Source organism: Vanessa cardui, chromosome 14, assembly GCF_905220365.1.
Source record: "Vanessa cardui chromosome 14, ilVanCard2.1, whole genome shotgun sequence".
Taxonomy (NCBI): domain Eukaryota; kingdom Metazoa; phylum Arthropoda; class Insecta; order Lepidoptera; family Nymphalidae; genus Vanessa; species Vanessa cardui.
Window position 1 is genome coordinate 10,679,895 of NC_061136.1, and position 25,173 is coordinate 10,705,067.

General features: G+C 29.9%; 4 protein-coding genes across 4 annotated transcripts; 3 read left to right on the forward strand and 1 right to left on the reverse strand.

The window, feature by feature from the left end:
• Nucleotides 1-1,591: 1,591 nt before the first annotated feature.
• LOC124535418 (transmembrane protease serine 3-like) lies at nucleotides 1,592-11,372 on the forward strand. The gene is made up of 15 exons (XM_047111629.1): nucleotides 1,592-1,849; nucleotides 2,131-2,209; nucleotides 2,940-3,102; nucleotides 5,262-5,464; nucleotides 6,246-6,454; nucleotides 7,309-7,366; nucleotides 7,486-7,604; nucleotides 8,312-8,423; nucleotides 8,518-8,591; nucleotides 8,846-8,948; nucleotides 9,556-9,718; nucleotides 9,920-10,125; nucleotides 10,228-10,433; nucleotides 11,005-11,062; nucleotides 11,134-11,372. The coding sequence occupies exons 1-15, from the start codon at nucleotides 1,784-1,786 to the stop codon at nucleotides 11,253-11,255; spliced, it is 1,941 nt and encodes a 646-aa protein (XP_046967585.1). The 5' UTR covers nucleotides 1,592-1,783; the 3' UTR covers nucleotides 11,256-11,372.
• Nucleotides 11,373-11,738: 366 nt separating this feature from the next.
• Nucleotides 11,739-14,420, forward strand: LOC124535030 (vitamin K-dependent protein C-like). Its single transcript, XM_047111052.1, has 4 exons — nucleotides 11,739-11,874; nucleotides 13,273-13,475; nucleotides 13,778-13,977; nucleotides 14,177-14,420. Exons 1-4 carry the CDS (start codon nucleotides 11,777-11,779, stop codon nucleotides 14,348-14,350), a joined length of 675 nt encoding a protein of 224 aa, XP_046967008.1. The 5' UTR covers nucleotides 11,739-11,776; the 3' UTR covers nucleotides 14,351-14,420.
• Nucleotides 14,421-14,543: 123 nt separating this feature from the next.
• Nucleotides 14,544-17,041, reverse strand: LOC124535025 (acyl-CoA Delta-9 desaturase-like). Its single transcript, XM_047111044.1, has 6 exons — nucleotides 16,611-17,041; nucleotides 16,373-16,503; nucleotides 15,877-16,082; nucleotides 15,435-15,620; nucleotides 15,126-15,321; nucleotides 14,544-14,772 (listed from the first exon to the last, which is right to left on the reverse strand). The coding sequence occupies exons 1-6, from the start codon at nucleotides 16,831-16,833 to the stop codon at nucleotides 14,545-14,547; spliced, it is 1,170 nt and encodes a 389-aa protein (XP_046967000.1). The 5' UTR covers nucleotides 16,834-17,041; the 3' UTR covers nucleotide 14,544.
• A 424-nt stretch (nucleotides 17,042-17,465) lies between these two features.
• Nucleotides 17,466-24,851, forward strand: LOC124535031 (plasminogen-like). The gene is made up of 13 exons (XM_047111053.1): nucleotides 17,466-17,581; nucleotides 17,659-17,689; nucleotides 17,905-18,070; nucleotides 19,012-19,217; nucleotides 19,661-19,863; nucleotides 20,214-20,280; nucleotides 21,075-21,119; nucleotides 22,963-23,134; nucleotides 23,355-23,563; nucleotides 24,012-24,205; nucleotides 24,413-24,470; nucleotides 24,566-24,610; nucleotides 24,728-24,851. The coding sequence occupies exons 1-13, from the start codon at nucleotides 17,540-17,542 to the stop codon at nucleotides 24,799-24,801; spliced, it is 1,512 nt and encodes a 503-aa protein (XP_046967009.1). The 5' UTR covers nucleotides 17,466-17,539; the 3' UTR covers nucleotides 24,802-24,851.
• Nucleotides 24,852-25,173: the final 322 nt, after the last annotated feature.

Sequence of the window (25,173 nt, forward strand, 5' to 3'; positions counted from 1 at the left end):
TTATTGTAAATGTGTTTAGTTTATTTAACAATACCACATTAAAAAATAATTGTCTGCGATATAAAAATATATTATAACTTTGTTATTAACACTTACCATATCTGTGTTAGTTCTACCGATACACATTTAAGAAAATATAACGAAGCCGTGTCAAAAATTAATTTAGTTTTAAGCCAAGAATTTGTCACATAATCTTTAAGAAATCATTAATAGGTCATTGAACTCGTGTAAATATTAAAACGCGTAAATTTGATTGAGTGATATTATTTTAGAGGATGACTAAATCTTGTTCAAAGGTAGATTAAATATTGACTCTATAAATCAGATTTAGAAACGGAATTATTGTCATTGCCTATTCTATTTTATGTTTATTTTAAATTGTACCAAATATATTTCAATAGGATTCGCTATTATATTATTTTGGAGTTTTAATATTTATTAGTTACAAAATATACGTAATAATGCCATATTAAATAAGCTTAGGTTTAAGTACGACTGTGGAATTACAATGTAATATTATATAAATAAAGTACCTCATATAATCCGTTTTTCTTTTTACTATAATATATTCATAATAAACCTGTTACTTTTTAAATACATATATGAATTAAAATAAAGAAGAATATATTGATGCGAACGTAGCTCTGTTTATTTATTTGTTACGTTATTAGGACTGAACCATTCATAATGTAATTTAGCTTAGACAAACCATACAACTGATGAGACAATAATTTTTCGCCTTTTAATTAATTAAACTGGAACTCTTAGTTAATACAATTTCGACCTAGAATCAGACGTAACAATTAATTTGCCACCATTTACTACAGTTTAGGTCATAGCATCATAGCTCATGAGAAACGTCGCTATCTACATGACCAAATAGTTTTATATACTAAATTGTTTGAAATCCTCCAGAAGGCTCCTTCACAAAATTTATATTTATATAATGTAAGTACAAAACACGAGTTGACGTTCACACACTAATCTTATTTGAAATACATAAATAAATACCAAAAAATATTAGTTACATTATGTCTATGTTTATATGCTTACATTAAAGCTGATAATTTATTTATTATTGATTAATCTCTTTTTTAATAATAAATATAATTATAATATTAATTAAGATGATATGTTTAAAGTAACATAAAGCTATGATCTTAGATCATATATACTCTAGCACAGTATTTATACTCTGTGCTAAAGAATGTACCAGTAATATTTAAAAATATATCTTTACGGTGTTTGAAATTGTAGCTTCAACCGTATATAATCACTCGATACAGAATAAGTATCAACAACAAGTTTAAGTGCATAGTTAATTTTCTAACGCGTCTATGACAACGTTAATAAGATTCAAATTACTTATTAATTCATATAATACATACACACGGGGTCAATGATCCATGAGGTCATTGCCAAATAACATGTTTGAACATATAACTTTGGAGCTTAAAAAGTTGCCTTCAAAAGCTTGTTTAGCATTTACACTGAAAAGTATCTCCTGCTTTAGTTTTATCTATAACATATATAAATTAAAGTCCAAAATATCAAATGATTATCTGTGTGTTATATAATGTATATTTAGATTTTTAGTAGCAACGTGTTACATTTTAGGGTGCCCGATATTCATAAGTGCGGTGTGACCGAAGAAATGAGTTAGTGTATCACAAACTTTGTATCCTAAGCACAACGAAGGAACCGTGTATGTGTTAAAGTCGCTTATTGATGATTTTCCTGTCACTTGTTTTATAAAAGTCGTTCGCAACACAAGGAAAATAGTATGCTTTTATATTTGTTTTGTTTTCTTTGGTGCGTGTCTATCAGTGCCGGGGATACGTTGAGTAAGGTAAGGTTTTTTTTATATTTTTGTGTATTTCGATCTACATTCCGTTAATTAATTTTTTGCTTCGAAATCAAACGAATATAAAATCGATTTATCGTTCTTGTTATGAATTTATGTTCCTCTAATTATAACTAATCGATATTTAAAAACTATAAATTTGATTAACGTAAGTTATTCAAATTATAGATTCAGATTAATATTTTTATGAAGTGACTCGATTTATTTTTAATCAAAGTTATTAATATTGTCTACGGAAATAGTACCAATAAATTTTTCTATTATAGGGTTTGCTTAGAGTTACTGATGAGTATTATGCTAATGGACAATATTCAGAAAATCAGTTGCCGCCATGTAGAGACTGTAGTAAGTACATTTTAAGTTTTTTTTAATATTTTATAAAGAGAATAATAATACTTATAACTAAAAAGACTTACGATGCTAGAATATTTATTTAGAATTTTAATACATGTGGAAAAATCACACCGGCTAATGTCAATTAGTTGTGTGTTACACTGTTTAAACTAAAATATGCGCATTTTTAATTGTTTTAACAAGATGTTATAGTTATTTTTGAAAGACAAAGTTAATAATTATTGAGTTTGTTTCAATAATTAAACGAAAAGAGATTTCTTGACTCTCTTTAATTTAATTTTATATTTTCATCTAAAACAAATATTGATATCATAATTAAACTAAAATATTTTGAACTTCGAATGTCTAAAAAAAATAATTATAGATACATATGTAGTTAGGGATGAGAGTATGATTTTAAATAATATTATTAATAGAATATATTCATTTCGTGAATAAGTAGAATGTGATATGGAAAAGAAAAAAAAACAATTAATGATAACAAATGAAAAAGGTTGTTTAATAGATCTTAATAAAAAGAAAGAAATGAATTTATAAGCTTCTTTTGTATAAACTTTCTTTAAATGTAATGTAAATAAAGATCCTTGCTTACCAAATTTCCTTTACCCATTATAACAATTTATAAAATATTAATAACTACACACAGCATGATCTATAGAAGTCAAGTAGAGTTTTGTGAGTTTTAAGAAAGTCGTAAGTACCCTTGACTCTACGTTTCTAGGTTGCGGTGAGCGCAATGAGGAACCTCGTGTGGTTGGCGGCTCTATGGCCGACTTGAATGCCTTTCCCTGGATTGCTCGTCTCATCTACCACAATTCCTTCGGATGCGGAGCGTCGCTTATTAACGACAGATATGTTATCTCAGCTGCACATTGTGTTCGAGGGTAAATAAATTATTCAATAAATACTATAAGACGTACTTATAGTACGTAAGAATTCATACTTTAAATATGTATACCTTTTTTCTATGTATTTAGTTATTGCCTATGTAAATTATTAAATTAAATTAATTATAAGCTTACATAGCTTAAAATTTGATGTGACACAGTAGTAAAAGAGACGCTTTGATTTTTAGAAATTCGAGCTGTTAAAACATGATACTATATTTTCGTGTTTCATAAATAAATTAACGTTGGAAAACGTTTGAGTAAAAAACAAAAAAATAGGTGTATTTAATGTGTGAATTCACTTTACATGTTTAAAACTAATGAATAATTATAGCAAAAACCTAAGGAAATGACTCGTAGATTTATTACTATTAGATACTATTATGCCGTATTGCATACTCTACGGTAAAATATATGCCTACTTAGACATATATTGCTTATTATTCGAATCACAGTGTTGGGCTCGGTTGGTTAGTCATGCGTCGTTGGTCTAGACTCTGTATCTCCAAGTCAGGTTGATACAAAGTTACGTTTTTTATTGAAATATTCTCAGTAGCGTGCCTCGGAAATACCTAAAGCTTGGTCTGGATTCTTTCCTATCGTAGAATGAGGAAAAGGAGAATGTTTGAGAGTTGTAGTTTTCTATATTAAGTTTTGTATAGTTAGCCACTCGCCCTTAAGATTACTTCATGATTTTGTGTCATCTTCACTTTAGAGTTTTTGTGTTTCGCCGATATGTCGCAATGTAGAGATATTTCCGATGACTATTTATAGTGACTTAAAATTGAATAGCACCAATGGTACAGCGTTCATGTAATACAAAATTGATTGCAATAATGTTGTATCTATACATATAATAAAATTGGAGTATCTGTTTGTAATATTAAAATAGTCCTTTTTTAATCAATGCATATGTATCTATACAAGGTACATATACTAAAATAACATTTTTTTCCAATTTTTGGTCTTCCTGTCTGACTGTTTGTTTGTTTCGGTTAATCTCTGAAACGGCTGGACCGATTTTGACGGGACTTTCACTGGCAGATAACTGATATAATAAGGATAACTAAGGTTACAATAATTTTTTTTTTGTTAAATTCAAACGCGTACGAGGTCGAAGACACAGCTTGTTATAAATATATAGACTAGTTACTACATTGAAATGAAAGAAGATCCTAAATTATTTATGATTTACTTAAAAATGTATCAAAGAAAAGGATTAACAAATAAATTTAATTCAATAAAAGGTTTAATTCATAAGGAGATTTTATGCGAAGCACAACAAAACAGGAAAGTGCGGCACTAAATCAATTGGGCGGACATTTAAGCCGTCGTTTGGAAAAAATGAAAAAAATAATACCCTTAAAGAAGCTTATCACATTTTTCAAACGTTTTTTTTTTTAATTGCCTTCGCACTTAATATGGGATCAAAAGCACTTAAGAATTTAATTTTTATAAATATCCAATTAGTGCACAATATATATGAATGTACATTATTAAAATAATTATTACATCCTGTGGATTACAATACTTACTGTATAAATCTTGACCGCGTGGAATGGTAGCAAGAAAGATAATAGTAGTAGATTATATTAATTTTTTATTTCATATTTATATATATTTAAGAACTTAATGGTAATAATTCATAAATGTATAACATTTTGTGGAAGAGTTATATAAATCTAATAAAAGTCACATTGTAAATAAGTATTTTTGTATTTATATTCTGTGTTTATCAGCGACGTTATAATATATTTGATCTATCACAACATTAAAAAACATATCTGTCAAGCCTTTTTGTGTGTGGGTAGTGCTTACCTTTGATCATAAGTAACAACAAAATATATTTGGACTATTTAATATAATTAAATTTTATAATAGTCATTGCTAATGTAAAGTCATAATACTACATAGCATACATACTACATAGATAGCTTATAATATAATTGAATTGACATTTACAAAGTTTACACTAAAAAAAAACAATAGAAAAGTATCAAAAATATTATGTAGCTCCTTAAATTTGTTTTAGATGTTACTCTGTACTTTATAGTATTTGTAATGAAAATGTGATCATTTATTTTGATAAGTAGTTTAAGTAAAAAATAAAACAAGTTTAATTAAAAATGATATATTTATAAATTATAACATTTCAGATTCATGTGGTTCATGTTTCGGGTAAAATTCGGCGAACATAACCGCTGTGAACGTAAAACGCCCCCTGAAACTCGCTATGTAGTCAAGATGTATGTCCACAACTTCACACTAACTGAACTGACAAATGACATTTCACTGCTGCTTCTAAGTAGGCCAATGGAGTATTCCCATGCCATCAGGCCTGTCTGCCTGCCTAAGAACGGTAAGTACACATACAGCAACATATTATTTAAAATGACGGCGATAATGATGTATCCGTATTTTATAAACCTATCAAAATTAATTTGACTTCTGTTGATATGTATCTACTTGAAATTAAATTAAATTTGATCATCATTCTTATACTACAATTAATATAATAAATGAATGTGAATTGTTATTATTCTTGTGTGTGAATTCAAATCAGAATAACATTGACTAATGAGATTATTAAATGTTACGAAATTATAAAATTATATTACTTTATTATTAATTGATTGAACTTACAAAATACAAATTTCTTATTTAAAAAGGAGGTATAATTTCCATTCCATTTACTTTTGTCATAAAGATATCAGTTCGAATTTATTGTTTATAAAATTAAGAATTCTACCTCTTTATTGCGAATCGTAAAAACCTCCAAAAAGGTACTTCTTAGTATAATGATCAAATGTCGAATGTATATTTAGATGTTTTTATTTTATAAGATTACAAAAGTATGTTGTAAGTGGCCAGTTTTATGTAAAATACATACAATTACAGGGGCTTATGTCCTGTTACTATATTTAAAAAACGATTCATTTTGTTGTACAGCAATCGTACAGAATCATTGTACAGAAATCGTTCCAGAAAGAAATGTTGTAATACTTCGTTTTCGAAAAGACTTGAAATTGAATTCGTTAAATATATGGACCGGACATTACTTGATTATAGATATGAATTGAGAACTAATGGTATATAATTGATAAGATATGTTATTGAGAAGTAATACTCATTTGTTTTAGCGCAAAATCTTTACGCTGGTGCACAAGTCACTGTTGCCGGATGGGGCGCGGTGGGTGAGACTGGCAACTGGTCTTGTACTCTCCTGGAGGCCGATCTTCCAGTCCTTACTAATGAGGAGTGCCAAAATACGAAGTATAACAAAACGAAGATTAAAGATGTTATGCTATGTGCAGGGTTTCCAGAAACTGCTCATAAGGACGCATGCACTGTTAGTTTGAAATATATTTGATATTTTATATTATACTATTTACGACTAGGTTGCCTTAAGATAATAGTACTATGGTTAATGTTTTTTTAAACTCAAATTTATATTCCTTTATTGAATATACGCTTACTTATTGATAATCAAATTAAAGACTACCACCGGTTCGGAAAAAAAAAAACACCTTGACCCGAGAAGAACCGGCGAAAGAAAGTCAGTGGGTCTTTAATAGTGTCATACTTTAATAGTGTTAAATGAAATACATATTAATAAAATAAGGGCATGATTGAGACGTGTAAGAATAGAATCAGAATATTTTAGTAGCTAAAGTATGTTTTCTAGAACTTTTGCTATAAGAGGTTGGATTGCTACGACGCTTATTATGTATTTTGAATATTGTTTGCGCCTGAAACACAACTTAAATTAAAATGTTTATTCTACCAACAAGATGTAGAATATAAAAGTCTGGGTTATACATAATTTACACAAGGCATTAACAAAAACAAGTTAAAAGTTTCAAAATTACATATTATTATAAAAAGCAAACTCCTGTAAAAAATATAAAGCAAAACCGTTTTTTAACTCAAATATTTCAATGTAATTTAGTAACAACTAGGTATACAATAATAAAACATTTTAAGCTGCTGAATATAAAATATTTACAGATAACGATATCATAGTATTTATTTTTTGAGTATTATTGATAATATGAAGGAAATACAAAAACTATTAATATGTTTGTTAGATGTAGTTAAAGTTACATGTTTCACAGAGATTTTCTTTTCATGATATGATTGATAATCAGTAATTAAATAAATAATTTTTTCTTTATATTATAATACCTTTTATACAACTTGCAGGGAGACAGCGGAGGACCTCTTATTAATGAAAATAGCGAGCATACTTACGATTTGATTGGTAAGAATTTTTGATTAAAAAAATTTATTGTTTCCCATAGTAACCAAGATCCGCTGACATACAAACAAATATACCAATTTATTATATATAAGCTGGTTGTCATGTCATTTTATTTGCAGGTATAGTATCATGGGGCTATGGATGTGCAAGGAAGGGCTATCCGGGGGTGTATACTAGAGTGACTAAGTACTTGGATTGGATCCGAGATAACACCGAAGACGCCTGTTATTGTGATTATTAGATACTTAAAATGTTTAAACATTTTACCTCGCTTAATGTGCCTCAAATAACATTACTAATAAAATAATCTTATGGAATTTGTTTTTAATTTTTATAAACCAGAAGTATCAACCCACACTTAATTTTATTTTTTTAGTGCATTTTTTTTTAATTAAGTAGTCGGAGGTGTCGTTAAAAGTGTTACTCTTTTTAAAAATGGCAATATAATATCTACCTTAAAACATTAAGGCGTTGTATTTTAAGGTTCGCCTGTTTACAGGCATCCTAAATAAGTTTTTAGAATTTACCTTGATTTTTCATCGCAATTTAAAACTTGAGACAATTTTGTTTGGCCAATTATAACATTTTAATATGTTGTTAGCTGGAGTAGTTCGAGCTTGTTCTTTATTACACTTTATTAAATTAATATCAACTTTGACGAACTATTAAAAAATAACACATACAAGTTTTACGAATACTCTCACAAGTATGTAGTAGTTTTTATTAATAACAATGTCTGTTATTTGATTCGAAATACAAATCACGAATGAAAACCCATGAAGTCAAACGAGAGAAAAAAAAACAATATCAATATTTGGCTTCTATAAAATTATTATCACTGATTTAATATAATATTATCTTTTATTTAATTCATTCTAAATACACAGTCTAATTAAGATTAGACTATGTATTTAGAATAATATGTTGTATCATCATTAATAACAGAGTACAGGTCAAAAAGCTAGTTTGCGTACTAATAATAGAAGAAGGCTAAACCGCATAGTGATGTCGCGGGAGCAACGCACCCATTCCTGTTGCAATCTCCTCGGATTTACTCGTACATCGCCTTAGGAATACTTATTCCACGCCGTTCACACAAACCAAGCTACAGTTCAAAATAATTACAAAATAGGTTAAATAGCTTTTTTTAGGCGGGAGTGACACTTCGTTCAAAATGTGGAACATTAGTGCGGTGCTTCTTTTATTCATATATTGCGGAACAATTGTAAGTTGAACGACTTTTTACATACAATTGAACTACTCTTATAAAAATTATTTAAAATGTTTCTTTTGGTTACAAATAAGTTTCGAATTAGTAATTTTTTTTTTAATAATAAAATACAAAGCATGCAAAAAGGTTTTAATAAAAGGGTTAGTCGAGTCAAATTAAATAGAATTTAAAAAGAAAAAAAAAAAGTTGAATGATTGAATGAATGTAATTTTATAGATGTGTTTTTTTCAATTTACCTACTTTTTAAGGTTCATTGTAGAGAAATTGTCGATTCGAAGGAAGAAAATTTGACAATTTCTGAGGTTCCTACTGGTGAAGATAAAATAAATAAGATTGAGGGATGTAACTGTCGTAAGTATTTTTTAATAATAAATACAAGCTGTGTTTTGGTGTCAACGTTATTTTTATTCTATATTAAAATACTTATAAAAAAATATGTAAGTACTTGCACTTTTCAAAAGGATTATTAATTTGAAAATTTTTAATGTCAATTTTCTAAAATACTATTGTTTGAATGTTGTATTTGGAGTAAGATAAATATTTTAGTAGTATTTTAATTGTACATACATTTGTATAAAATAAGTAAAAAATAGCTTGCCATTGCTCTATTTCCAATGTTTTGCACTCATCTTAAAGAGGATCTTTAACCCGCTTTGGAGTAACGACTCTAATGCGGGTCGGTAGATTAATAAGTCGTAGAATTATCCCGATACGTGCATTTCGTCAAGATGATTTACTTCGCCACCGAGAATGGGATGAATTGAACACCAATTTAGAATATGAATTAATTATTTTTCGATTTGAACTCACAATCTTCGGTTAAGATTTACGTTTTCCAATTACTGGCCCATGCATCTTCTTACGCTCATATATTTTTTAAATTATTTCGTATGGAAACTTTAAGTATAATATAACTTTTTAAAACTATAGTTTAGTTTCAAAATTATAATTTTAATAGGTTGCGGTGAACGTAACGAAGCCTCCCGTATAGTTGGTGGCGTAGAGACAGCTGTGAACGAATTCCCTTGGGTGGCGAGATTGACGTATTTCAACAAGTTCTATTGCGGTGGTATGCTTATTAATGATCGATATGTCTTAACAGCTGCGCATTGCGTTAAAGGGTAAGAATAACACACGATTTAGATGCATTCTGTCCTTGATCATGTCTAAAATCTGTGTTGGACTAAACGTGAACTCTAAATGTTGATTACTCAAAAAAATCATTTTTATTTTACAAGCATAATTGAAATAAATATAAAAAAAATAAACAGATATATTGAGTTGCCCTAATATTTACGTAATCGGTGATTATTTTCTAACAGATTAATGTGGTTCATGATAAAAGTAACGCTGGGAGAACATAACCGCTGCAACGAGACTCACAGACCTGAAACTCGTTTTGTCGTGAACGTAGTCGCCCATAACTTCACATATTTGACATTTAGAGACGATATTGCTGTTCTAAAATTGAATGATAAAGTCCAAATAACTGACACGATAAAGCCTGTATGCCTTCCGCGTAGTGACGGTAAAAAGAAACATTATATTTTAACCTAACTTACTTTTGTAAGAACCAACAATCGTATTCTTGATAATTACATCCAGGTAATCTGATATTTGAATATTCTAGATAATCAATACGAAGGAGTTAAAGCAATAGCTGTTGGTTGGGGTTCAGTTGGAGAGCAGAAGAATCACTCCTGCAATCTATTAGACGTAGAACTACCAGTCCTGAGCAATAAGGAATGTAGAAATACCAAGTATGAAGCTACCATGATTGCTGATGATATGCTCTGCGCTGGGTACCCTAAAGAAGGAAAGCGGGATACTTGTCAGGTACAGTAGAATGCGAATCTCTCTTCCCCTCCTCCGATAATTACAGGTTCAAATCAGAACATAACACAACAGAACAAGGATTTTTCATGGGAATTATCCCATGAATTAATTATGAACTTAATTTCATGCTCGGTGATGGAGTACATTATCTTGAGAATTGAGAAAACCTACATGGTTTGGATGATATGATATGATATACGTATCTGCCCCATGTTTACCCACTGCACAGAGAATAAAGTCAAAAAATTATGCAACCCAAACTTTGTCCTCTAATAAAGAGGAAGATTTGGCCCAGCATTTACAGGTTTAACATTCAGAAATATAATTAAGCAAAATTTTCTTTCCATATATTTTTCCTATTCAGTTGTCTTATAGACAATTATTTACTAAATGTAAACGGAAGCAAAGCAAAAACGTACGAGTCTCCAAAGTAAGAAAAGTTATCTGATTTTGTGGTGTTTGAAATTGAACACTTTTGTGTTCTATTTCAAACACCACACAATAATGATAAGAAAATAATATATAGAGAAAAATATATTTAAAAATGTTACGAAGATACTTTTGCTTTTAGGGTGATAGTGGAGGACCCTTATCTGCGGAGAGGGGAGATAAGCGTTATGAACTATTAGGTAAGAATATTAGAAAATAATTAGCGCATTAAAAAAAACCTTAATATGATTTCATGTATTATACATTGCAGGTGTTGTTTCATGGGGTATCGGCTGCGGAAGACAAGGCTATCCAGGCGTTTACACCAGAGTCACCAAGTACCTGGACTGGATTAAGAATAACTCACGGCATGGCTGTTTCTGCTCTGACTAATTTTTACTATTGAAATATTTTATATAATATACCCGTATTATCCTCGATGTAATAATTCAATAACGTCATTAACATTGAAGTTATCTAGACCCTAAATTAAAGAGCCCGCATATTTAATTGTGTTTTTTTCTATAACTAGGGGTATTATATTAGCAACTGTACGTAAAATCGTTTCAAATAATGCTATATATACTTAAGTATATAGCTTTATAGCTATTTGCTTAGCAAACATGTATATTTTAAATGTGTTCGTGTTTTCCTTTTTAACTCACGTGGTAAGTACTTCTAGCAAAAACGTTTTAGGCGATGGAGCCACTAATGTTCTAGGTTTTTATACCGGTTTGAGGAAGCTGTGTTTGTGTCGTAAGTATTGATTTCCAAATATATCAATTTATAAAATATATGATTACATTCCGGTGTTCAAATTTTTATATGTTTCAGGGTGTGGCATTTCAAAAATTTATGGAAATCATTCAAAAAGTGGCCGTTCGTTTAGTAATGATATTTATACTGCTAACGAAATGCCGTGGTTAGCGAGAATTTACACAGGAACTAAGACTATACGAGGGACTCTAATATCTGATAGACACGTAATCACTGCAGCTAATCCACTTTTTAGGTAATTGAAATAATATTTGTAATATTGTATAATAATAGATTGAGATCTATGATTTCACGTGCTGATTCAGTATTTTTTAATTTTACTGTATTTATTTTTTTAACTATTGTTATGTGTCATTTAGAACCCGATCAGCTTGTGACATTTTTGAGCTTGTGAGCGTATACTAAGTTGGCTTGACTATATAGTTCTGAATATACGTTTATATTCAGAGCTATATAGTCAAGCCAATCCATGTAAAGCGTTTAAGGTTTTATTTTAAGTTGTGCAAGAAATTGAGAAAATCGATTGTGTCTCACAGTGACTGTAAATTTTATGGTACATACGATTTATAGAAATTGGGTCAAAACTTGTAGTCCAATTGTTGTGTACGAAAATTCTAGAAAAACATATATTATAAAGACCGTAATCTTTAGGGACACGGGTAATTACAAATGGTAATTAAAGTATATATTCATAACAACAACAGCCTTTAAATTCCCACTGCTGGGCTAAAGACCTCCTTTTACCAAGATAAGTTAAAGTACCTAATAATTGCGTGATACCTAGTTCTAAACTAACAATATTACAGAATTTAACAATTGAATTAAGATCTTCCTGTTTTGAATTTGATTAAATGTATTGTTATCAGGAAAATATATAAGTTAAACTAAATACATAAATATCAAAATGTCATAGTCGTTATATCCATACCGAGAGGAAATTTGTAGAAAATAGTTATAGTACGACACAGCTTAGATGTAGCTTCGGCAAATTCAAATAAACCGATTACTGTCGATTTATACAACCAATAGAAATAGATCCCTACCGCACCATTCAAAGCTATTCGTCGCTATAGATTTTCGCGTCAGTTCAACCCGAGAAAACAAGAGCATGTAAATCGGAGTCTCAAATTGACAAATATATTTATTAGGTCATGTGATATTACAAGTTATTACGTTTGTGTAAAGATCATATTCACATACGAAATAAATATTGATAATTTGGGGAAGCGTATTTAATTCCATGTTTTAATTCAAAATTCAAAGTTGTGTCGTACTATACATGTTTGTGTGAGTGTGACAGTAGAAGAAGAGTTATACGACCTCTCTTTGTGAGAGCTCAGTGCGGTAAGATAAGTTGCGCTTTGCGTTTCAATGGGTAATTATGAAAAATAATAATAAATTAGTTGTAAATTTAATTAAAAAAAAGAAACCGTAATCAGACTTAAATCATATAATTGCGGTATCAATACTGGTCTTTCACAAATATTTAAAAAAGATTGATTGAAATACTTTACTATTTAAAGTTATATATACATATATAACTTTATATAGTTATTATAATAGGTAAAGTAGTAGTCTGTATATATAATCGCTTGGAGGTTATAATGAGATATATGTATCAAAATTTTTGCAGAAAATCGGCATCGGAAATAGTAGTAACATTAGGGTCACAGACGTGTAAGGAAGGAAGTCACGCACTGAATACGAGTGTAGAAGCAATTTTAATACATCCTGGTTATTCTGGTAGTGTAAGAAATAATGATATAGCGCTCTTGAGATTGAGGAATCCAATTCAGTTTAGTTCATTCATTTCTCCCATTTGTATGCCACTTTATGGTGAGTCTGTTTTTTTTTTAAATTGATTATATTAATTAATAACGTTAAATGCTTGAACGCATACAAAATGAATTGAATATAGTTACTGTATAAATCTTGACCGCATGGATTATTTTAAAGAAGGTTGCACATTTCAGATAGATAATGTTTTATGAATGAATTATGTCTTGAAAGGGCATTGCTTAAACACATTATATAAATAGAAATGAAATAAACGTGTTTTTTAATAAAAAATGGTGGCTTAGTAAGAATGTGTTAAAATAAATGACTTTTATTTTAATAAGTAAATTACTGCTTTTAAGATATTGGAAAATTGGACCAACTAGCATGGACTGCATCTAAGATAAAGACTAAATCTGATTTATGTTTAACTCGGGTCGTTACATTACCGATATTGTCGACTCGAAATTGCAAGGGAAATACGTTGTTGAATTCTTCAGTGGCTACTCTGTCCGATAAAGGTTGTCTTGGACCTTTAGGCACGAAGAGTGTTTTATGTGAAGTAAGTAGCAAAGAATTTCTTTTATAAAAATCTTTACTTGGAATTCTTTGAAAGCAATATGACAAATTTAACTATAATTATATACAAAGTCACTGATTTATTTCTCCAGTTGAATCTAGTGCTGTCTAGTGTGATATTTTTATGTCTCGAAAAATTATTAGTTTTCCTTCAAAAAATTTACTTTTACTTTTATTTTAAGAATGACATTGGTGGGCCGGTAATGACGCGTTGGGCACCAACTTCCCCGTTTCGACTGGCTGGCATCATTACAAAAACATCGTGTGAGGAAGAAATGTCTCCACAATTCACTAGAACAGTGGATAACATGCTATGGATACATGAGAATATTCGTAAAAACTGTCAATGTTTTTGAGTACCTATTTAAATAATGAGTTGCAACAAGGATAACATTGTAAAGATTAAAAAATAAACTATAAAGTATTTCTATAACTTTTATTTAAATATACATCTTAAATTAATTTTAACATTATTTATACTTACTTACTCTTACTTACTATTTTATATAACTACATAAGTAATATAATTTTAATGAGATTAAGGGTATAATCAACCAGCAACAACTTTTCTCTTGAGTACATTTTCCTCGATGACATCATTTTCGTGGTACAACGGTAATCCTTTATCTTCTAAAACTGCGTCAGGTGCTTTATATACGGCATTGTAGGATGGGTTGAGTGGGTGCACGAATCCGATAGCAGTAACTGCATTTCTATCTTTTTCGTTACCGAGGGCATAGTGTGTTCCATCTCCAGTTTTGATGACTCGTCTTGCAACCTTCAGAGAGAAATTTACGAACTGTTTTATTCGGTTTTACTATAATCGTCAGATAAATAAATAAATAAATATGAGACAACATCGCATACATTACTCTGATCCCAATGTAAGTAGCTAAAGCACTTGTGTTATGGACAATCAGAAGTAACGACGGTACCACAAACACCCAGACCCAAGACAACATAGAAAACTAATGATAATCTACATCGACTCAGCCGGGAATCGAACCCAGGACCTCGGAATGGCATACCTATGAAAACCGGTGTACACACCACTCGACCACGGAGGTCGTCATAGAAAGAATGGATGGAACTGATGAATATGATAAGATAAAATAAATAATATAGTATTACCATTTCCGGTGATGCAGTTTTTAGGTCGTAAGCCAATCCTAACTTTTCGAAATATCTTATTAAATGTGCTGAAGGATTAAAATGCATTGTCAGTTCAGCGGCTTTATAGTCCCAAGGGAAAGTGTGATGATAGTTGTGCCAGCCTTCACCGAAACTTAATAAAGCGACGAACCACGACTCTACGGGCTGTAATTTCCTGTAAAATATCATAGGAAAAGTGACATTTAATTATTAATCATAACAATATGTGTTAACATTGTAACTATTTTTTAAAAAATGCTAATAAAATAGTCAATATTGTTTTTTTACTTGTCATATGGTCTTGTTCCATAAAGATGAGCTGCGCTGTTGACTAGCCATGTGCCATTTAATTGAAATAAGTATCGGAAGAAATAGCAGACTAGAAAGGAATTCTTAAAGGATTCTCCCAAGTAATAATACGGCACGGCGACGGGAATAAACACAGCAAATACGAAGTACAAGTAGTAATAGTACCTGAAACAAGAATAAATATCGAATTATTAATAAAACATTTAATAGGTCTTAGTCATTTACTACATGTTTTACTTAGCCATTCATTTTACTTATGAGTAATGACACAATTAATCTTACGATTACTTTTTAGAAAACAAACAAAGTTGTCAAGATTTAATGGAAGGAACAGACTACACTTCTTTCTAGTTGCTTTACTTTCATTAAAAGATAAAAGCGACAAGTTGTATAAGATTAAGTAACATTAAATTCAACGTACTTTTTCTGGAACATTACCATCCAATCAGCTTCGAGGTCTTTCATATCGATTCTTCGCCCTAGATCCTTAACATATGGATGTTTTTTGTGCATCAACCAACCGATGTGACAAAAGAAAAATCCTCTTTTAGAGTTGTGAGGATCACCATCGGTATCCGAATAGCGATGATGCAGACGATGATCGCGGCACCAGATATACACAGAGTTCTGTAAAATATGTGACGTGTTTAGTTGATACTTTTACTGGAAATTGAGTATACCATCATGTCATCTCATTTCAAAACTATTGAATCTTACTGCTTGCTATCATCAAACTGTTATCAAGTTGAGAATGAAGGATATTATCGGTATACTTTTGTTCAGACTATAGACGTATGCTTAACATGTGTAGTCAGATTATATTTGATAAATTTGAATGTGTGCTCTATTGAATGCGCTTCTCTAAGAAATTCTTAGTCACTAAGTTCTTTATGACTATATAAATTATATAAACACACCTGCCCAGCTATCGTTTGAAATAATAATAAAAAGGCTTTCAATAGCGGTGTTGCCTTAAATGTTTTATGTGCAAATAGCCTATGAGCTCCTATTGTTACACCTTCCGTGCTGACAATCATGAGGAATAAAGCTGGAAGCATAATCAACACAGTTAATGGATAATAATATTTACATAAATTCTTCAATAATTATTATATTACAAAAAAAAAAACTTTTAGAAAAACTATATAAACTTACTCCATAAATATGTTGCATAATGGATGCTTCTAGTAGCCATTATCCAGAATCCCCACACCGCTAACATATGCAATATAAGAAATCCAATAGCATTTTTCCAAACTATTTTGTGTTTATACGAATAATCAGTTCCAATTTTTTTTGTGATGTTAAAATTTTTATCATCGCTCTCAGCCTCAGGTTTAATGTCACTATCGGAAACTTCGTTATTATTAAGAGCCATATTGATATATTGTGATTGAATGCTCAGCTACAACTATAGATCATTCTCTTTTCGTGTCTTTATAAACGTTTTTAAATTTATTTGGCTGACACATGTGTCTTCATTTCATTGTTTTCTTGTAACGTATTAAGCAATATAAACTTGAACTCGTAGTTTTGTATGTAAATTAAAAATGGCCTTTTGATACACTATGTGAATAAGTAGCCGATGAAAACAAGGATTATCAGATTTTTTTAAATGTTTATAACGCAAACTACAACTTTTCATATTCGTCTATAAATATTTTATCAATGGTTTTATGAGAATTCAAACACAGGTCACGTGTTTGAAAGAAATTTCGCTTATTTATGTGTAGCCTAATTAAGATATACTTAATTTAAATATTAACATTCGATATCAAGTCATTAAAAGTTTCATAGTTCATTTACAATTATAAAATGAGTCATCTACCAATATATTATGTAAATAGCTTTTTTTTTAAAAAAAAGGTACTTCTAAATTAATCCAAAGTTGTATTTTCGACGAGCATAAAATTAATTACAAGATTGAATCGAATGCACAAGTGAATTTTCGATATTAATATCCACTTCTGTTTTAATTAAAAATTCTCGAATATTTCTTTTATTGCTAACGAAATCGTTCCGACGACGTTGATCGCCATGTTTTTCCTCTTACATCGAACCGAGATATTAAGAACACCTATAAAATGAAACGATTAATTATTTTACTTTGTTTTACGATTGGAGTTGTAAGTCGAAATTGGAATTATAAAAAGGTTTTTACCGAATTGGTTGAGGCTATCGATAATGTTTGTTTTGTTTTTAGATTAATGGAAGCAAATCTAATCATTCGTGCGGTAAGATATTACGTTCCACGTTTGTAATTTACACAATAAAAAATATTTGTACAATTTAGCACGCATGTATATGCCTATATTATATACACTCAGTGGTACCTATTTTACCTACAGATATATCAGATATTTTTTTATTACTATTATCATCATATTACTGTAATGTATTGCTCATTTATATTAAATTTATGTATTTCAATGAGATTTTTTTCTTGAAGAATGTGGGATAGCCGGAAAGAATCGTCGTATCGTAGGTGGGACGACAGTCCAGCCCCATGAATACCCTTGGCTAGTGGCCCTCATGCTGGGCTCAAAGCTACATTGCGGAGGAGCAATCATCACCGACCAACATATATTAACTGCTGGGCACTGCATTACATTTGGGTGAATCTAATATTAAAACAAATTTAATCAATTTATCGTTCTTTCAAAATAGCTTTAGTGAAATTGGTTTAGGAAAATTTAACCCGCTGTTCTTTTAAAAAAGAAAATTATCAGTTCGACACGTATGTATGTAATATTAGTAGAATTTAATTATATTAAGTGTAATGATTATTTAGGAAACCAAGCCACGTGTACTTAATTTCGTAAGAGTATGTTTGCATGTAAGTTAGTATGTTTGTCCGCGAATTTCTCTAAAACTTAAAGTCATATTGATATGATAATTTTTAATTTAAGTTAGGTTAGGGTACACTTCAATTTAGGGCACAGTGTAAGTTTCATTAAAATTGATCTAGTAGTTTCATAGATTTTTTTTCTTGTTTAGTTCATTAGCATGTTTCTAATTTAGAAGACGGTTTTATACATATTTTATAATTTATTACTCAATATACTGTCGATAGAAATGTGACTATTGTTTTGTAAATAGCATAACAAATTAAAAAAATAGGGAATTAATTAGTGCATTTTGTTCTACTGGTTTTTCTAAATCCTTATTAAAATAATGTTATTACAGTCTACTAGCGCAGAATCACCTAATAAAATGTGGAAGAAAAATCTAAAACATACCTAATGTTTTTGTAGCGAGTTGAAGCTGTATATTTTAATCTCAATCACATTAATTACATAATAATCTTATTCTAGCTATTATTATAAAATGTAAATGTCACACCCAAGAGGCAAGACGAATTCGAATAAATTTGGTACACATTATGAATATTATTGAATAATATATTGTTTATTCTAAAAGGAATTAACTAGGAAAGGATTCTTTATAGATTCAAATTCAAATATTGATAACCTTATAAGTCTTTTTTATTGTCTAAGCGATTATGTTACAGTTAGTTTGTTGATGAAAATATGTTGATGTTTTGGATTGTGCTTAGAGTTCACTATCGAGATCTATCAGCGCATATTGGGATGCACGACCGCCTCGGCTCCTCTCACTCCGTAATTCACTTGTCGAAAGGCGTCAAACACCCGAGTTTCACCTCGAACGCCGTACGAGACATCAATGACATCGCTGTGCTGACTCTAGAAAAGAAACTTAAGTTCTCAGACAAAGTTCGACCGATTTGCTTACCGAGTGAAGGTAAAATTTCATAACAAATATGAATACTATATTTATTTATCAACAATATATCGTTTCATGGCCAGATAGCCCAGTAGTTAGAACTCGTGCATCTTAACCGATGATTTCGAATTCAAACCCAGGCAAGCACCACTATATATACGTACAATGAACATATCATATATGTGCTTAATTTGTGTTTATAATTCATCTCGTGCTCGTGAAACCTGCACGTGTCAAATTGCATTGAAATTCTGCCAAATGTGCATTCCACCATCCCGCATTCGAACAGCGTGGTGGAATATGTTCCAAACATTCTCCTTCATGGAGAGCAGTAGGAAATTTATAGGCTGTTACTTTTACTTTTTTATATCTTTTCATTTATTTTATAGAAATGGTTTTTATTTTCATACCATATGTTTCATGATTAATTACATAGTGATATAATAACCATATTATTCTAGATATGACCTTTGGAGAACTGCCACTAACAGTTGCAGGATGGGGTAAAACCAGACAGGGTGCTTTGACCTCGTCACGATATTTACTCGAAACTAAAGTAAAATTAGTAGTGAGCCACGTTTGTACAAAATCTTCTATATATAAGGACAATTTTGTCGCTGATTCTATGATGTGTGCTTATAGTATTGGGAAGGATGCATGTCAGGTACAAATAAATTCTATGATTAATATAATTATAATTAATATTTTAATTTGATTAACAGTACCGTACGTACTGTATTAAATTTATTAATTACTTTGATTCAATGTTGTTGAAACGTCAAAAGTTTTATCAGATTCAGCAAGTAATCGTATCTCTTAAATAGCTATTTGGTCTTAATTTGCTTGTATTTTGAATGAATGAATTAAATTGATTTGAATGAAGTTTTAAATCTAAAGAAAGAAAGCCATTATTTGCACGTTATCAGATCTTGTAAGAGACTTTCCGTTAACAAATGATACAGACCAATATATATGTTTTAGTTTTTATTAATATGGTACAATATGTTGTTGCAGGGAGACAGTGGTGGACCTCTATTTGCCACTCATTCCCGAACTCACCACAAAAAGTGGTACCAAGTTGGTAAGTATCTATCTATTACAGCTTTATTCAGTTTAGTATGCTATTCCAATGGAAGTAGGAAAAAAGATAAACAAGCCTTAGATTTAGGTAATTAATGCGATTTGCGTGCTTTTTTCGTTCTATTTGATAAAAAATGCACGAATAACTTCGTTTTTTTTTTATAATTACAATAACTATATGCTACATTAAGTACAGGCAGTTACATTTACTAAACAAAAAAAAAAAACAATTAATATTATAAGTAATCTAATTTATTAACGTCATGGAGATGATAAAGGAGTATGTAATTAATAAAAACGATCTATAACTTATTGGCGCCCATGATTGAGCAGGACGGAGATCGCTATTTCTTCTGAAAACTGTGGTGTTTGTCTCTGATACATTTAAAATATCTGACACATAGCTCATAGGCTGAAGAATTCCGGACCTGACAAATAACACGTTTTTTTTGTTCAAAATTAAATTTATCTATCAACGTTATATTGCCTCAAAATAGGCCTCAGTTTCAGTAATAGTCTTTTCATTCGACCGAAATAAAAAATAAATTAATGTAAGGTACCCAAATAACTAACTTTTTTACAAATATCTCTCCGTATTGTAAGGATTTTTAGGTACAAAAAAAGTAAAGGCCGGTGAAAACGCGATTATATTATATAAAAACACCAAGTGTGCTGTCGTTATTATGGAGGTATATGTATATAATGTTGAAAGTTAATCATTTTTGAATAAAATTAATGTTTAAATAAAAACGAAAAAAAAAAACTATTCTAAACCTCTGTTTTTCTTATTTATAGGAATTGTATCATGGGGCATTGATTGCGCTAAGCCTGATTACCCAGGTATGTACCTATATCTAATATTCTATGACTTTCATTGTTTTAAAAAGTCAAAAATAATATTCTTAAATAAAAAAAATGTTTATTTGCAGGAGTTTACACGATTGTAGCAAAATACATTCCCTGGATTAAACAACAGATCGTTGGTGGACTTTCATGCAATTAAATATGCATTGATTCTTAGTACATGAAATATTATTATCAACATTAAAAAAAATAGATGCATGTTCATATGTTTTTTATGCAGATTAAACCACAAGGATAAAACACAGTGTCTGTCCGTTTATTTTTAAGAGATAATAAAAATGATGTAATTGGAATTTTTCTCACGTTGAAGAACTTAATAAATAGTTATCTAGAATATATATTTTGTGTTCGAGTGTTATAAATAAGTACAGGTGTATTCTTTCATCCTCAATTTTGCGTCGTGGGGTCGTTACCCAAGGGCTGATGGCTTTAAATATTTTGCCGTTAAACCTACTCTTCTATAGTCTTGCCTAATAAGAATAATATGCAAAAAAACAATAATTTTCATTTGTTCAACAGGTGATTTCAACGTCGTGTAGACCTGAAAAGAGAATTGATATTTCTATTAAGAACTTAATTTTCCAAATATGATTATTTCAATAATTTATAAAATATTCTCATATAATATTATACCGGTATAATGTTGTAAAATTTTAGTTTATATTTTTATTAGTGTAACATCGTAACAATAAAGCGATAAGAGAACTATTAAGATAACACATGTAACGTAAATCGATTTCACACATTTCTCTTTCAAATGTGAAATATGTTCAATGCAAAGTTAATAAGCTTGATGTGATTGATAAGAAATCTTTTATACGAAAATTATCCATCGCTTTTCCGACTTTTATTTATGATCCTCATAATGTTTGATAACGAAGTTAGTTGAAGTCTTATTTAGGTGCCGTTAGACTTTGGATATTAATGATAATGTTGGGCTTACTGAATGCTAGTGTTTTATTCCTTTTTGTGTCGGCGGAATTACTAATTCCAAAATTACATCCGCCTATTACAGCCAAGCTTGAGACAAATTCACACATACAATTTATTAGTGATCGAAATTCAACCTGCTATCTTCGGTTGGCTAACTGGATCTGATAATAATAACAATAGAACATTTTATTGTTAATTATAAATTTTATATCGTCTCGTAAGTTGCATTTACATGGACATTAGCGTGAATAATTTGTATGGTTTAAAGTGAGCGAGACTTTATTAGGTACTGATTCTATTCACTCGAGGACGCCGCGCAGTGTTGTGATTACAAGAAAAGTAAAGAAGACAAATGTGGCTTGTTTTAATACTAATCATTTTCTGCACGGAGGTTTGCTATAAAGATATTTTTAATATTTAATATATTTTATAATAAAGTAAAAGTCTGAACCGTAAAGAAATTTTATTTCAGATATCAAAAGCAAAAGAAACATGTCGTAAGTGTTATTTTGCATACCTAACTAATTGCTATCTATGTATGACATCGAATTTATTGCATTAATTAAGTATTTATGTATGATTAAAAATAATGTAATTAACTTTTATTTTGGATTATATTTTAATTACACCATGAGGTTTTTGCACTTACGTTAAACGTTTTTTTGTAACCTTAAGCAATATTTTATATCACATTTGAAATGCATAATTATATCGTAATCCGTTAATATGAGAAAATAATATTCTGTGTTTTCTTTCAAAAATTATAGATTAGATGATATTTTAATTTAAATGGTTTGAGTAAATACATTTATTTATGTAACAATTTTTGTAAATGTACCTATAAATTTAACATTTATTAATTGCTCATAAAATTATAACTATTTAGAATGTGGCAGGCCTTCCGACGAGATCATATCAGTGAGGATAGTAGGTGGTCGTCGAGCAGAGCCTCACTCATTTCCTTGGACGGCCGCCATCATGAAAAAAGATAGCCTACACTGCGGGGGCGCTATTGTCACCGATAGGCATATACTAACGGCTGGTCACTGTTTTAAATGGTAACATTTAATTTAATCCTAACATGTAATTCTATTTATAAAGTTAAATTACTAATCAAGCTATCTATCTGACGTTTCTCAATATTCACTTTTTTTTAATTCAACCAATATATGTTTAGATATAAGAATGAATTGTCACAGCCATTTTTTTGATTAGTTTAATCGATTTGAAAATAGATTTTATTTAAATGAAGATATTTATATCATAAATTAATTAAAGGGACGACGTACAGAAACTGACAGTACTCTTGGGTCTGGATAACATTGATCAACTAGAGGATGTGGAAAAGAGGTCTATATCGAAAACGGTCATTCACGAAGACTTCACGACAACAGCAGTCAGAGATGAGAACGACATAGCAATAGCGACAATAAATAAGCCAATACAATTCGGCAAAACTATTATACCAATTTGTTTACCTAATCCGGGTAAGTTTAAAAAAAAGGTTATGCGCAGTTTTTATTTGTTACGAGTAGGTAACATCGACGAAAGATCCTAACTTGACGTTTCCTGTTTCTTATTAAAAATAGCAAAATTTTAAGGTATCGAAATTCTTCTTGGATTCATCAATCTCAGTTTCCCATCGAGAACTATTATTCTCTCAAAAGTAGATAAAGAAACAGTTAAGAGTTAAGCGCTTCAAGCGCTATTTAATACGATCAGTACTTAAGGCTAAATAAATGATTATATTTTGTAAAGGAAATATAACCTTATATGATTTCAAAAGTATGTTTCCTATTTCTTTTAGTTTGGTTCATAGTGTTTTAGTCATATACATAACTAATTGATTTATCTGATGTAATTTTTAATGACTTTGGCTAATTCTTCTTGGTATATAGAAATACAAAAAATATTTAATTTTTTACAAACACCTAGGACAAGACTTCTCTGAAAGAGTTGGTACGGTAGTAGGCTGGGGACGTCTAGGCGTGGGCAAGTCTTCTTCAAAGGTTTTAATGAAAGTTAGCCTTCGCATACTCAATGATGAAGATTGCATGAATTCCAAACTGTCTACTCATTTGAAACCGACGATGATGTGTGCTTTCTCTAAAGGAAAGGACGGTTGTCAGGTAAGTATTTAAAAAAACAAATTTTTAAAAATTTCTAAAATTATCAGTCTTTCTATACTATATTGTGCATGTTTTATACATATAAATCTTTCTCCTGAATCAATCTATCCATGAAAACAATGCATTATAATGCGCTCTATAATTTTAAAGAAATAATCATACATAGTATAGAATTGATACTGATTTTTGTTTTTTTTTTTTACACAGGGTGATAGTGGCGGACCTCTAGTAGTGTTTGAAGGCGTCGGAAGATACGTCCAAGCAGGTATAATAAAATTTGTAAATGGATATTATATATACTCACACACAATTAATACCTTTAAATATATTAAAATAAAAAAATATATTTAAAAATTTTAGGTGTCGTTTCATGGGGAATTGGTTGTGCAGATCCGAGATATCCAGGTTTGTACAATCTTTAACGTATAATGTTTTAATAATTAAGTACGTAACACTATTCTTATTTTTGTAAATAAAAGAACCTAACCAATAACTACGTAATAAATATACATATTTTTTTAGGAGTGTATACAAAAGTGAGCAATTACATCGATTGGATAAAAAGGCATACAGCAGATGGCATCACATGCGAATAGACAATATACCAATTAATATATGTTCAAAAAACGAATAAAATAAAATTATAATACATTTATCTCTTTCATTTATCTACCCGACTTTGTAAATTAATAACCATACAGTAAAAATTAAAAAGTAAAAAATATCATATGCATTAGAAAAGTATTTTGTAAAATTTATAAAAAGTTTAAACTCTAAATAGGTAGCAACATCGATATAAATATTTATTAAAAAAATATTAAACACATAATGCAGATATTGTTTAAGTTAAAACTATCTGGACTATATTTTATCGTAACTTATAATCAAATGTGTGGTAAGAAGCGATCAGACGAAATGTATCAATTCTGAACAGGTTTTATAATAATTATGATGTTCTCAAAGTATGA